The sequence below is a fragment of the Rhinolophus sinicus genome, chromosome 17 (genome assembly GCF_057876585.1).
Source record: "Rhinolophus sinicus isolate RSI-liver-muscle chromosome 17, RSI-T2T, whole genome shotgun sequence".
Classification (NCBI taxonomy): domain Eukaryota; kingdom Metazoa; phylum Chordata; class Mammalia; order Chiroptera; family Rhinolophidae; genus Rhinolophus; species Rhinolophus sinicus.
This window is the reverse complement of record NC_142517.1, coordinates 56,113,770-56,128,193: the sequence shown is the minus strand read 5'-3', so window position 1 is coordinate 56,128,193 and position 14,424 is coordinate 56,113,770. Positions and strand designations below refer to the sequence as shown.

Here is a 14,424-nt window from a genome sequence, read left to right as displayed (position 1 = left end):
AATTTCTTAATGATTTAGTTTCCTTCACATCTTTACATGTATGCAAATATATGAAACAATGCATCAATAACTTTCAAACATAGCTGAGTATTATTCAGCCTTGTATTACAGCAAACTCCTAATTACCAGAACAGTGAAAGGAAGAGCAGTGTCCAAAGTAATTAAGAACTAGATCTACTTAAGATAAAGTGGGCTAGTTAATGTTGTATTTTATATTTAGCCTTCTTCATTTTAAAGATGAAGACATTTGGCATCAAGAAAGGTGACTGTCCAAGAACACACAGAGAGGTGTTATAATCGGTGTTTCCTCACCTTCAGCAGGTCCACATCTTTCTACCACACCTATGTGTGAAGGGGACAGTGGCAGGAGACAGTACCATTACTGGTTTTATGATCACTTCTACTGCTTGAACCGTAGGATATGAAAATATCCTATTAGGAGACAGGGCCCTGAAAACTGTTAGGGCCAGAAGGAAGGAGAGCTGGTGGAGTAGTGGCAGTAGCTCTCTAATTATCTTAGGAGTAAATGTATGGAGAACTGACCAGGGGTCATGAACATGCACATGCAGCTTAGGTAGAGTGGCTGTCAGAGTTCTTGGAAAAGAAGGCTTAAGGGAATTGAGAGCAAAGGTGAAGAAGGTCCAGTGGAGCAGGACAGGAAAGGGGTGAAGTACACCTGAATAACCAGAAACTGACATTTTGTTTCTAAGGCAGGTATGAAAAATTATTTTTAATACTGATTCTAATTTTATGAGCAACCTCACACAGAAGCACAGGACACACTGACTCTTAGCTAGAACAATCAGTCTTCAGAGTAATATGCATGGCAGATCAATTTGGACGACGGTCGCCATCATCATCACAGCAGCTGGCATTTACTGAGCAGTTACCAGGGCCAAGTATTGTCTAAGTATTTTACATATATTAACTCATTTACTCTTTATAACAGTCTATGAGGTAGGCGATGTTATCGTCCCTATTTTACAGATGAGAAAACACAAAGTTTAAGGAACTAGTCCAAGGATGACACAGCTGCTAAGTGGTAGAGCCAAGATACATGAGTAACAGAAATGCATGCTTTAAGGTACCTTCTTATACTCATGATACCAGTCTCACCTTTTGGCAGGATCCTAAGGAAATGATTAAGTATAATTGAGCCTTGCCGAAAATAACGAACGAAATGTTTCATCTATTAAACATTTTTCTTATAGAATCTCTATCCATAGAAGAAGTTAAAAATATTTCACATTCGAGCAAATGTTGCTGGCTTTGTTAAATGTTATCTGTGGCTAGCATTTGGAAGAAAAACCAACACCCTCAGACCAACACCATACCAATGAGTAAATTTTTTTAACGGTAGTAACTGGTAGCAGCATTAAGGTTAATCCCAATACAAAATAAGAAATAAAGGATAAATGGACTATAGGGACCAAAAAGAAAGATAGTGGCTGGCATGGGAATGAAACCTAAAATTCACAGGTCCTACTCTCTTCCGATAATGCTTCTTACCCATTTAATTAAATTATATCCTAACCTCTACTGCTTTATTAGGAAGCTGCTTATCAGTCCACTGTTTAAGCTTGATATCCACTGTAGTATTAAAAGTCCCTGAATTCATGGTCTGTGCAGCTGGAAGATAGATGTTTTCAATCACATGAGTTGATACTCTTTCCCACAAAGATTGCTGAAGGATTTCCTCCCTGAAATTAAAAAAAGTTTCAAGAACACCAAATTTAGATATTAAGTTTTTTAAAAACAGTTTTATTAAAGTATCATTAACTTACAAGAAATTGTACATATTTAAAGTTTTGACGTATGTCCACACCTGTGCATTACCACAATCAAGATATAGAACTTACCCATCATCCCCAAAAGCTGTAACCACTGGATCTATTTTGTCACCACAAATTAGTTTATATTTTCCAGAATTTTATATAAATGCAACCATATAGCATTTACTCTTATTTTGTCTGTCTTCTTTCACATAGCATAATTATTTTGAGATTTACTGATGGTGGGTAGACCAATATATCACTTCCTTTTATTGCTGAGTAGTACTCCATTACATGAAATCTGTTTATTTATTCACTTGCTAATGGTCATTTGGGTTGTTTCCAGTTTTTGTCCACTACAAATAAAGCTGCTATGAGCATTCATGTACAAGTCTTGGTATGGACTTATGCTTTTGTTTCTCTTGGGCAAATATCTACAAGTGGAATGGTTGATCATATGGTGATTACATATTTAACTTTTTAAAAGATTGTCAAACTGTTTTCCAAAATGGTTGGACCATTTTACATTCCCACCAGCAGAGTATGAGAGTTATAGAATCTCAGCTTCCTGCCAATACCTAGTATAGTTAGTCCTTTTAATTTTAGTCATTCTAATAGATTTATAGTGGTATCTCACTATGGTTTTAATTTGCATTTCCCTAATGACTAATAATTCTAAGCATCTTTTCATTGGCTTATTTGCCTAATATTCATATATACTTTGTATGTGTTGACTGAAAACGGAGTCCAAGACTGAAAACTTCTTGGTATAATTTTAACAATTTATCAGATCACAGCACAGAGCACAGAGACATTATGGGATAGTGCTAGGTAAAACTTTTCAGCGCTTTATGATTAAGGTAATAATATAAAAGATGCAAAAGTTGAAAATTCTGCCTTAAAAGACATCTTACATGAACACAGATTTCTAAATAAGAAAACTATTTTAATCAAGGGAAAAAAATTGAAATCTCAATAAAATACTTATTGGGCTTCTCCCAAACTAATCTGTATTGTAATACAATATGACAATACACAAAAACATTCTGCTTATCAAGTGGTGTGTCTTAAGAGCAACCTCTACTCTCTAGGATGCAGCCACGGAACTCGGGGGGCAGACATCCCTGCTGTCCAAAAGCCAAGTCGCATTCTCTTGGTGAGGAGAGTGAACACTCCCTCCTATGCAAAATTACTCATACTCGTCAACATTTTGTATAAAATTAAGTCTACTGGGCCAATGAGCTTAGCTGCTGGTTTTCCTTGCTAACTTTCAGGTATTTTTTCAGTTACAACCAGAAAACAAAAGAAAGAATGTGAGAAGAGGTTACACTACTGAGGACCAAAGGACAAAGTCAATTTAGTCATGGTGCTAATGACAGATAATGGGAGAATTTTAGGAGCAAAGTGAAGAAAACAAATTTGTCAGGGCCTGCTGTTCACATACAATTTTAAACACAAACTCAAGAAAATTTCTGAAAAATTAACAAAAGACCGGGATTCAGCTTCTGCCCACTAGGGCTTTTTGCTGCTCCTGCTTTAGAACAGACATGGTCTGTTCTCTTCCTAACAGTCTTTGGGCCAAAAATCTGTATCCCAGACACCCTTAAGTTACCATTAAAAAAAATTAATGCCTGTATACATATTTGTGTGCATGTATATTTATACAAGTGGGTCATTACAAATATTGTTTTATAAATACTTTTTTTAAACTTAAAATTGTATCGTACAGTTTTCCATGTGAATATCCTATATTTTTCAATGGCTGCACAGTAATCCATTCTATGGATAAAGTAAATATTATGTAATTCCAAATAGGAAACATAAGTTTTCAATTTTTTTATACATATAAATAAAACTGTGGTAAAGATTCTTACGTTTTCATCTTGGTCAAATATGTCTTCATTTACATAGATTCCCAGCAATGTAATTATTAGATACAAATGTACTCACTGTTTGACTCCTCTTCTCCATTGCCTACATACATCCAATCATTAAATTGGGTCAATTCTATCTCCTAGGCAACCTCTTAAATATCTCAAAAGTATCTTTTTCTCCATCTGCACAACCACCATTGAAGTTCAAACCACTATCATCTGTTGTCTAGCTTATTGCAACAGCCAACTGTCTTCCTGCTCAGTTTCCGCCATCTATATTCCATTTTCTCAACCACAGAGATCTTTCTAAAACACAAATCTGACCTAAACCTCTTCAATGGCCTCCAGTGCTCATGGATAAATTCCAAGCTTCTGAACATGACTTGTAAGGCCCTCAATAATCTATATCTTGCTTGCATCTACTGTTTTATCTCCCACCTCATGCCTCCTTCTACGTATGTATGCTAAAGCCAGATGTGACCGCCTTCAGCTACCTGGGTCACCTTCCTTGCTCTCACTTACTGACTTCCACAATATTCCTGTCACTGTCCTTACGTAAGACCTTTCCACCCTTTAAATCTCAGATTATGATATCAGAAATCCTTTTTGATTACTCAGTTCTGAGTTAGGAAACTCAATTGTGCGTTCCCATTTTCCTTTCATTCTTTTAACCTCAACAAAATAAACAATACTTTTAACCAAAAATTGTATGTATACCATGGTACCATTTTTTAAAAAGTGTATTTTTATAAATAAAGCCAGCTATCCTTTAAATAACATATGTAAAAATATATACCTACAATGATGGTCACTTGATGTTAATGATATACCAATATCTCCTGCTACTAATGTCGGTAATCGATTCCTGATGACCAAGTACATTGTGTGAAAATGTTGAGAGCTTATTATAATACAGCATACTCGTATATCAAATCTAAACCCCCAATAACTTTCTTAAAATATAAAGTATAGAATGTCTATAACTAAATAACAAACTATAACGTTAGGATATAAAATGCTTACTATACTGCTTCCAGATCCCATATCTAGACCAAATAGTCCTGTGACTTAATTATAGCATCTTAGGTACGTATTCTAAAATATTACGTAAGGCATTACGCAGCAAAAAGATACTACCTAAGACAACTATGTCACAAAAATAAAATGTTTTGGGTACTGAGTACAGTTGAATTCAATCTGGCATGAATAGTTAAAGACTGGGACCTGCTATGTTGATCTATGTTTGTTAAGCTATAGAGTCTGGAAAAAAAAGGGTGATGAAAATATACAAAATCATCTGATCCAGCAGCTCCCAGAATAAATCTCTAGCAGCCAGATGTCCTAGTTTTCTCCCTTGCCTTCTCAACAGGCAATCTGGCCATACAGGTTTCTTGTCCCTTCACAATTCCTTTCAGCCACTTGTGTGTTAAATAAGTTCTATTTATCTTCAAGGCTCGCTTTAGTGTCGGTATACTTTGATTTTAGACTTGCTCTGTCCAAACAAAACTAACCATTCCATTTGATGATGCCAGAAGCTTACAGAGGCACCATCCTTTTCTCCCACAAGTAGCATTATTAGTTACTATAGTTTCCAAATCACTTTTTATGTACATTATCCTCATACAACCTAGTAAGGCAAGGAGTATTATATTCATTCTATGTATGTGTGTATATACGTGCACGCACGCACACATGCACGCACACACACACGCACGCACACACGCACACCGCTATCTCCTACAACTTCAAAAGCTAATTGGCTTAAAGAAAACCATAGAACTGGCTTAAAATACAAATAATAATAAAGTTGTGTTGTATATATGTATGATTCATCAATCAATAAGTATAGATAAAATCAGATTCCATTTTTTGATAAGGGGAGATTAAAAATAGGCCAATTTTGACTACTTAACGAGAAAAGGGTTCACTGCTGAGGAAGAAAGGGCACCCAGATGGGGAAACTAGTAATACTGGATTCAGGTTTAAGGACTGGGCACTACTGTCTAGGCTCGGTTTTGATCATCTTCAACTAATTAAACAGCATGGGCACGGAAACTACTTATAATGAATGGCAGTAAGGATAGTTTTGCTCCAAGAGTGATACATTTCTTCAAAATACTACACACTACATTAGAAAGATAATATACACACAAGGAATTTGTGAATTAAAATATGAATGTGAAAATCTCACGGCTATTTATACATAGCTTACTTGAGGAACACAGAACCTACCTGGGTTACAGTGCTTCATGCCAACAAATCTGACTGTGCCCAAATTTACATACAACATACATTGGAGGTGAGTTTGCCTTGAAAGAGTTGCATGAGTATTTTCAAAAGGATACATTTACTCACTATTTAAACAAATCTCAAGTATGATTCTATTTGAAATGTGATTTGCACAAAACATTAAAGGTAAAGAAAAACCTAAGACAACTCAAAATTTAGAAAGAGCATGGAGAAACCTATCTTTCAGAGTATCTCTTCTAAAACATACTTAATAAACACATAATTTATTCTACTTAAATATTTAATTGGTTAGACTAGAATAGTAGTTACTTTTATGTTCTTGCCTATTTCACTAAGTGTTTTGCGTGATGAGCCAAGGCTACAATAAATCACTGCTCTGTCAACCTAAAGTTTAGTACTTCATTATAATTCATATAGTAAAGTCTTTGAGAAAAGGTCAAATACTCACCAATGTTTTGGTGTAACCTGGCTCAGACTGATAACTTCATCGAGGATTTCATTTTTAGCTTTTTCAAATAGTTCATTCTAGGCAATATAGATACACATCAGTAAGATTTTCATAAGACAGTCAATTTGCCCGTCATGATTTTCAGGGATAACTAAAGGGAAGGTCTCTAAGGGGCCAGTAGGATGAGCTTAGGTTTGAAGCATGCATGACCAGCAAATAATGCTCTTCTCTTCTGGTCTCTGTTTCAGGAACGCCAATATCCAGACAAGGACAAAGAAACTGACACAATGTCTACCTTATTCACTTAATTCTGAATGTAGTTTTTCACATAAAATTTGTTCAGATAAATTTTCACATACAAATGTTATGTGAAAGTATCAATACATATTAATTTAGTGTATTAGTAAAACTGATGCTGTGTTTTACAACTGATGGCATTTTAAAATCAAGGAAAACCAGTATTTAAAATTGTTATTAAATAATTTTAATAATACACTCCCACTAGAGTGTATTTTTCCACAGTACATGTTGAAACAGTAAAAAAGTTGATATATAATATTTAAAAGTTTACATTACATAAATACATTAATTCTGTAAGACCTTTAAATAAGATTCTTCGTCTTCTGGGAAAATACTTTTAAACACTTGTTTTGACATCTGTGATCCCTAATTATTTTTTAATATTATGAAAGAAATAATTTAAATTATTGTAGAAAAGGTAACTGTTCCTAGAAATGTATTTTTGCAACTCTAAATTAGTAATCACGTTCAAAATCAAAGCAATTTAGCTTACCAGATTTTGCTCATCAAAATTAATTTTGTTAGAGCACAATATTAAATTAAATATATACAAAATACATGAAGAACACAAATATTACCCGGTCAAGTTCTCGTAGGCGAGGAAAGTTATTCTTCCACTCAGTTTCAAGGTTAAAACGTGTTGCTGAGAAAGAAGAAAGATGTTCCAGCTTGAGGATTCTTACTTTGCAGTGGCTAAAGGCTATCTTGTATATCTTCTGCATTAACTGAATTTCTGAGTGTGCACCTATGGCTCCTGAGTACTCTGGGCTCTCAACATCTCAGAATCTCATTATTGCAACAGTTTTCCAAACTAATCTCCTTGACTCTAGTTTCTCCATTTTCAATCCACAAAACACACAGCTGAAGCACTTTAGTACAGTTAGCTAACAGCATGGACTCTGGATTCATATCACCAAGACTCAAATTCTGGGCCTACCCCTGTATGACACTGGTGCATTACTTAGGTAAGTAAGTTTGTGCCTTTTCTGCAAAATGGGAATGATAATAACACTTACAAGGTTGCTGAGGGACTAAATGGGATAAATAAGTAGTATTTCCAAGTGGGGAAAGGGAAGGAAGGTATGTCTCATCAAAGCAAAGCCACAGAGGAGGAAAGTATGGGATTCAGGAACTAGTACAATGTAGCAGAGGCTCAGGCTGCTGTGCTTCCCAACACATCTCTTTCCCCAACAAAAGGGGAACTCTGAGTTCACTTTTTTCTAAGCTCTTTCTCCCCAACACTACTGCAAACTTTCTAATCTGTTTAAACTCTGCAGTGTGCTTCCAGCAATGCTTCCTCTGAGAGGAAAAAGCCTGTTCTTGTACAACAATTTGTGTTTTTTCCCCAGTTTCCACATACTATCTAATAGGAAGTGAACTAAAAACCAACTGTCAAAGACAAGAGTAAAGAATCTGACGGATGTCTAAGATGCCAGCTAATAAAATGTCTCAATTTGTTGCCTTATTTTAAAAATCTAACTTACCTTTGAAACTATCAGCCTGTTGTTCAACTGACTCTCGTACCATTTTCCAAAAGCAGTCTGACACAGCAAGACTTAAATTTCTGGTAGTCACTTGGTGTGCCTTTAGCATGCTTGTTCTATAAAAAGTAACAAGAGCTAAAGTATACTAACATGGCAAACGGACCACACTATCACCAAGTCGGAGAATGTGCATGTTATGACAACGTAATGAGAATAGTCACTTATACATTTTATACCAGTGCTGTCCAAGAAAATTTCCTATGATGAAACAAATTCTGTATCTGAGCTATCCATAACGGCAGCTACTACTAGCCACATGGGGCTATCGAGCCCTTGAAATGTGTGGCTATTGTGAATGGGGAACTGAAGTTTTAATTTTATTTGGTGTTACCTGCTTTAAATGTAAATAACCTCATGCAGCTGGTGACGACTGGATTGGGCAGCACAGCTCTAGATGCTTGTTGGTTCCTAGCCCACTGGATAATACTCAAGACGGGGTTTATAAGAACTGTCCTGATTTATTATACTAATATAGAGGCAAACATACTTTTCCATTTCAAGAGGCTCTCTACAGATCAAGTTTGGTATAATTCAGTTGCCCTTTAGCTCCTCCTTCTTGTTTTTCTGTTAGTACCTTATTTTCTGTTAATTTTTTGTCAATGTCTAGACAGAGACACCCCTTTGCTATCCCCAGCCCCACTCCAACTTTCCCCAATACCACTAAGAGAAACGTGTACACATATTTAAAACTGTCAGTGCTGATTTTTAAAAATCACTTTACAAATGAAACAACTTCAGAGGTGTCCATGTTGTCTTTCACTGCCCACATCCCAAGGGGCAGTTTACTATACCAGCGTGTATTGTACCATGGGACAAATGGCTCCCAATTCTGTCAGTCGCTGGAGGACTTGCTTATTAGATAAAGATCACCATTTGGAAAAAATTCTGGAAATTCGATGTTAAACTAACAGCTATAAACATACTTTCAGGTGAAAAGTTTAAGCTACTCCCTCACTATAAAATCTTTAAATACTTAAATAAGATACCTACTTCAGGAGCTTTGAATTCTGAAAAAATTCTTCTTCATATTCTCTTATTGCTTCAATGCTTTCAGAGCTGTTTCCTAGGGAAGAAATGATGGTGAAGTTCTCACTAAGAAAATAAATATTTATTATTTGAAAACAAGAAAACCTTCAATTATAATAATCCATCGTCGCATACCTTTTCCTGTTACAACAGCAAAATAACCTAGAGCTTTCATTGGGAAGAGTTTTCCTTCAATTATCTGCTGAATCTATTTTTAAAAGTGAGAAAAATAAATGTGAGATGTAGGTTTACATAATTTTTAAAAGCATAATATATTATTTAGAGAGTAAATTTAATAATGTAGTATATGTTCATCTAAATATATAAATCTGAACAAAAGTGCAAAAATGTATTTCAATTGCTATTTGAGGAAAAAATACATTTAATTTTAGTATATTAAAAAATGTATTATTAAAACGTAAGTATCAAAATGAAAACTTGGAATGATATGTAGTGTTTGAGAGTCAGGCCTTTATTTGAATTTGTACTCTGCCACTTACTACCTATGTGGTCTTAAGTACACTACTTAACTTTTTCAAAATGGTTGAGAAGATTATAAGAGATGATATGATACTTAACACAGTGCCAGGCACGCAGCAGACTCGACAAATGGTAGCTGCTATAATTATTTCCCCATACTCTTCATCAATATTTAAATTCTACCCAAGTTGGACTGTCTTTCTTACTTTTTAAAAAAATATTTGGATCCATTGATTCTCAAGTCTTTTAGGGTCAAAAAATTCTTTTCTAAATATAATAAAAATTATAGACTTTGTCCCCAGAAAAATACACTTTTGCACAGAGATCTATCACTCACACATAATGTAAATGCGTTCCTACTCCGAGAAGCGCATTCAGATGAATACTTAGTGATGTTAAGAACCTCTCCTCTAAGACAAGTCACATCCCTAAGCTAATGCGGAATCTCTGGTATAAAAATGGACTGATGTAAGCTTCAATTGCATTTCAAAAGAAATACCAACTTCCTATCCTCGAGAAGAGGAGAAAGAAATGAAAGGAATGAAAAGAGATGGTAAGGAGGCACAGAAATCTGCTTCTACCTCACTTGTCCCCTTCTCAGAATCAGGACAAAAACTGCCACAGCGGACCTTACCCATGTAATAAGGTAAAGCACAGGTTACGGAGTTAAAACAGTTAACACAGCAGGCCTAAGGCTGCTGTCCTTAGAAAGGCCTGCTTCTCCTCTGCTGCAATCTGGGAAGTTAACTGGTAAACAATTCCCTACACTGATATAAAACTGCCCCTAAATAACAATAGCTTATTGTGCAAGCAATGTCGTTTACAGTGAACATCTGCTTTCATATGGGCATCTGGAATTTGGGTACCTGAGGTGCCTACATGACCAGCCCCAATAAAAATCTTAGGTGCTAAGTCTCTAATGAGCAACTTATTGCTGGAAGGATAAAGTGTGTCTTTTGTGACTGTACCAGAAAGGACTCTTAGAAACTTGAACCTGGTTTTTCCCTCCAGATGTCATCTCTTGCACCTTGTCCCTTTCTGATTTTGGTTTGTATCTCACGACTGTTAATAAATCTTAGGCGTAAGTGTGACTATGTGCTTGAGTCCTTGAGTCCCTGTAGACATCCAGTAACCCTAGGAGTAGTCTGTGTTGGAAACGCCTGACAGAGGCACACAGTCCCAGAAAGTTTCAGGTGGGAGGGAGAGAAATTCTAAGCAGTAGCACGAGGGATGGGTACTTATTTTTCCCATGGGGAATAATTATAATAATAATAATAATAACAATAGATGACAGCCACCATGTAGATGTTATCATAGTGACGAATACTACTTCAATCACTTTCGAAAGAATATTTAACTCTTTAAACCTTCACAACTCATAAGACAGTATCATTAATACCTTCATTTACAACAGACAAGGAAGCCTAACACACTAGAAAAGTTAAGTAACTAACCCAATTTACATAGCTAGCATACAGCAGAGCCAGGATTTGAAACCAAGCAACCTGGCTACAGATTCTGCACTCTTAACCACTACCTAATGCCTTTACAATTAAGTAGAGAGCATGTCTTAAGTCAAGACTTGAACCCTAATAGATACATAACGTTACCTTGAAATAAATCTATTTCCCTATTACATGAGGGGCAGAGAAAGGACAACGAACAAACACATGTACAGAAATCGAGGTCACAGAATTTCAAAAATGAAAATGACCCTAGAGATCAACTAGATAATAAGCTGGATTGTGTACTGACTGGATGCAGAAAAGTAGCAAGATTTCCCCAAGGACACACCCAGTTGGTTGGGGAGCACGGGTAAGAATGCTAAGGTCTGACTTCCAATCAAATGTCTCCTCTATTATAAACATCTGCAATATAGTCTTTGATCAGTTAGGAATAGTAATGTTTATCTGCAAAAAAAACAGTTGGCACACATTAAGGTCCAAAAGGGATCTATACTGTCACTAGTTTTACACTAACTTATGAACATCAACTAAAAAACAAATAAAACAAAAGAAACACCACAAATGAGATTAAAGACTGTGTCAGCATACAAAATTATTTAAATTAAATTAGAATATGCAATATTAGCAGTTTAAGTATTTCTAAAACAAAGTAACTCTAATTATGGAATTTTATTTATACCTTAAAATCGCACTTAAGTAATTTACTATAACTTTCCAATACTTTGTTTCCAGTGAGAACCAAGAAAATATCCTACCATTGCTCTCTGATAAAGTATTCCATAGGATTTTTTATTTTTTTTACAACCAGTCCCTGTCATAGCTGGAGCTTCTATAAAGAATTTGTTCTCTCACAATAAAGAAGTTGCTCTCACCCTGCTTGGACTTGCCACATTTTTCTCTGCCAGGTCTACTTTGGTCAAAACAAATATGGTCCTTCTTCCATGAGGATCCATTTGACTGACCAAGTCTGTAACAATGCTGCGTTCAGCATCTACCGATCCATCTGAAAATCAGGGAAAAATGACACTGTAATGATTGCGAAGTGGGTTTTAAAACTTTCACAAGCTACACCCTTGTGTCTATCTTATAATAAGGAAAACTTGCTTAATACGCATACTTCTTAGTCACAAAAAGAAATTCTAGCCAATAAAAATTTCTATGATGCCTACAGTGACATTTATCAAAATATTGCCAACTTCAATTTTACTTAGTAATAAAATGAATAAGACAGGGCGAAACATATTTATCTTGTATGTTTATGTAATGTGCATATTTTGAGCAAAGCTTGGATTGCTAGAGAGGGAAGCATATCAATGTAATTAAAGTCTATTGATAAGATTTACCTTGAATACAGAGGATGATGGCATTAGGATTCTGCATATAAGCTTTGCTGATACTGAAAATAGTTTCCTTTGTGTCAGGAGCCATGCCTGATGTCACGGTCTTAAAGAAAAAAGGTTTTAAATGTCAGTATAAATGTTTTCCACAGTGGGCACAAGATAAATACACATTTTGTATATACTTACATTAATCACACCTGGTAAGTCAACAAGCACCATCCTCTGTATCCCAGGGCCTTTCACATTTAAGGATATGGTCTGTTCAGGGGAAAAACAAAACAAACTAATTTTGGGGGAAGTTTGTTTCTGAAAATTCTATATCTCATTCACTCAGATATAGTGCTCAGAAAAAGTTATTCTTTTCCCCCATCCTAAAAGTAATATTCTACAAAATTACCCACAAAATGATACATTATTTGGAATGTTAACAACAACAAAAAAATCTATGTTACCTTAGAGTAGCTGCATAAACATCAACACCAGTATCATGATTTATTCTAAATCATAAACATTGGATTCCCATAAAACATTACTGAAATGAGTTGCAACACTTACCTCCGGGCTAACAGTACATCCTTCTTTCACATTTTTCCTCATTCGGAGTTCTATTTCATGTCTTAATGCTGCAAGCTATGAACGGAAAACAACAAAATCCTAAGGAAATCTTCAGTTAACAAATATTCCATTTAAATTGTCTTTTACAAGCTTACACAGGTTATGAAGTTACACACACAAACTTCGTATGAATTCTACTTACGTCTTCCTCTTTGGTAAGATCAAACTCCCGAGAACTGTCTTTAAATAAGGCCACGTGGTGAGGACCTTCACTCAGAGTCACCTGAAAGTGACAGAAAACTGAGATATAATCATGAATTTACAATTCACATTCATTCCCACAGCACTGACATGGTCTAGTCAGGGCCACTGCATTGCATAAATACAGCCGTCCCTTCATACTACACGTCAGGAGTATCCCCAGAACCTGTCAACAAGGCCGCGCCGAGACCACAGAATTCTTCATTTGTACTGTGCACATATCGGTTGCATGTATTGTGATTGCCCAGCAAGACTGCTGGCTCCTTTACATCTTTTGTGACCTAAAATGCTGCTGCCCCTTCTTGTTTCACAGTTAATGTCATACAGAGGACTAAGCATGAACAAAACCAGCCATCTAAAACTGCAAAACTAAAAGAAAATCTTGCATTTTAACTTTAAAGATAAATTTAAGGAAAGCACAATTCATTTATTCAACATCTATTTATGGAGAGCTGTGGCAAGTGTTGTAGGTGGGAAAACATGAAGAATTGACGGTCCCTGGTTTAGACCTCACTATATACTGGGAGAAATACACACAGAGCTAACAGGACAGTGCAGCACAGAAGGGAGTGGTACCAACTAACTACAAGGGAGCTAAGGCAGCCTTCCTCCAAGGAGTGACCCTTGAGTAAGAAATTCTCTAACAACTTACATATTAACAGTCAGTGGTTTCACGAGAACTTCTAAACATCACAGTCTCCAAATTGTAACTTTTCAAGCTTCTCTATAATGATCAGATTCATTTTCAAAATACAATTCCTTCTGCTGAGATTAGCTAAACAGGCTAGAGAACATACAAAAGCCAGCTGTTGGAAGGCATCAGGAGAGCAATATGGACTGAATCCAAGACCCAAAGGATTTTAAAGGGATATTCCAGCAGCTATTTTCTCTCAGGGCATTTGCTAATTTGTGGCACAAGGTGGCCTGAGAGAAAAGCTTAAAACCTGCAGCAGTTTCACTGGGTAGAGGAGACAAAATCAGAATTCAGGGTTATCAAGCAGCCATGACTTTAGGTGCCACGGTCCCAGAGAAAAATACAGAGCAGAAACAAATCTCCAAATTCCGAGCCCTATATTCTGCACTCAATTTCCCTTTAAGGCATTTGCAC

The 14,424-nt window shown here is 35.9% G+C and overlaps 1 protein-coding gene across 4 annotated transcripts in view; it reads right to left on the bottom strand.

The window, feature by feature from the left end:
* Positions 1-14,424, bottom strand: part of OPA1 (OPA1 mitochondrial dynamin like GTPase) — an 80,755-nt gene that overhangs the window by 33,316 nt on the left and 33,015 nt on the right. For all 4 annotated transcript variants that reach the window (XM_019723206.3, XM_019723200.3, XM_019723214.3 and 1 more), the window contains 11 exons: positions 13,258-13,338; positions 13,056-13,130; positions 12,687-12,758; positions 12,504-12,603; positions 12,033-12,163; positions 9,350-9,422; positions 9,179-9,251; positions 8,129-8,244; positions 7,223-7,287; positions 6,345-6,421; positions 1,535-1,700 (listed from right to left, as the gene is read on the bottom strand). In XM_019723206.3, the coding sequence (XP_019578765.2) occupies positions 1,535-1,700; positions 6,345-6,421; positions 7,223-7,287; positions 8,129-8,244; positions 9,179-9,251; positions 9,350-9,422; positions 12,033-12,163; positions 12,504-12,603; positions 12,687-12,758; positions 13,056-13,130; positions 13,258-13,338 (1,029 nt within the window). The remainder of the gene's footprint in view (positions 1-1,534; positions 1,701-6,344; positions 6,422-7,222; positions 7,288-8,128; positions 8,245-9,178; positions 9,252-9,349; positions 9,423-12,032; positions 12,164-12,503; positions 12,604-12,686; positions 12,759-13,055; positions 13,131-13,257; positions 13,339-14,424) is intronic.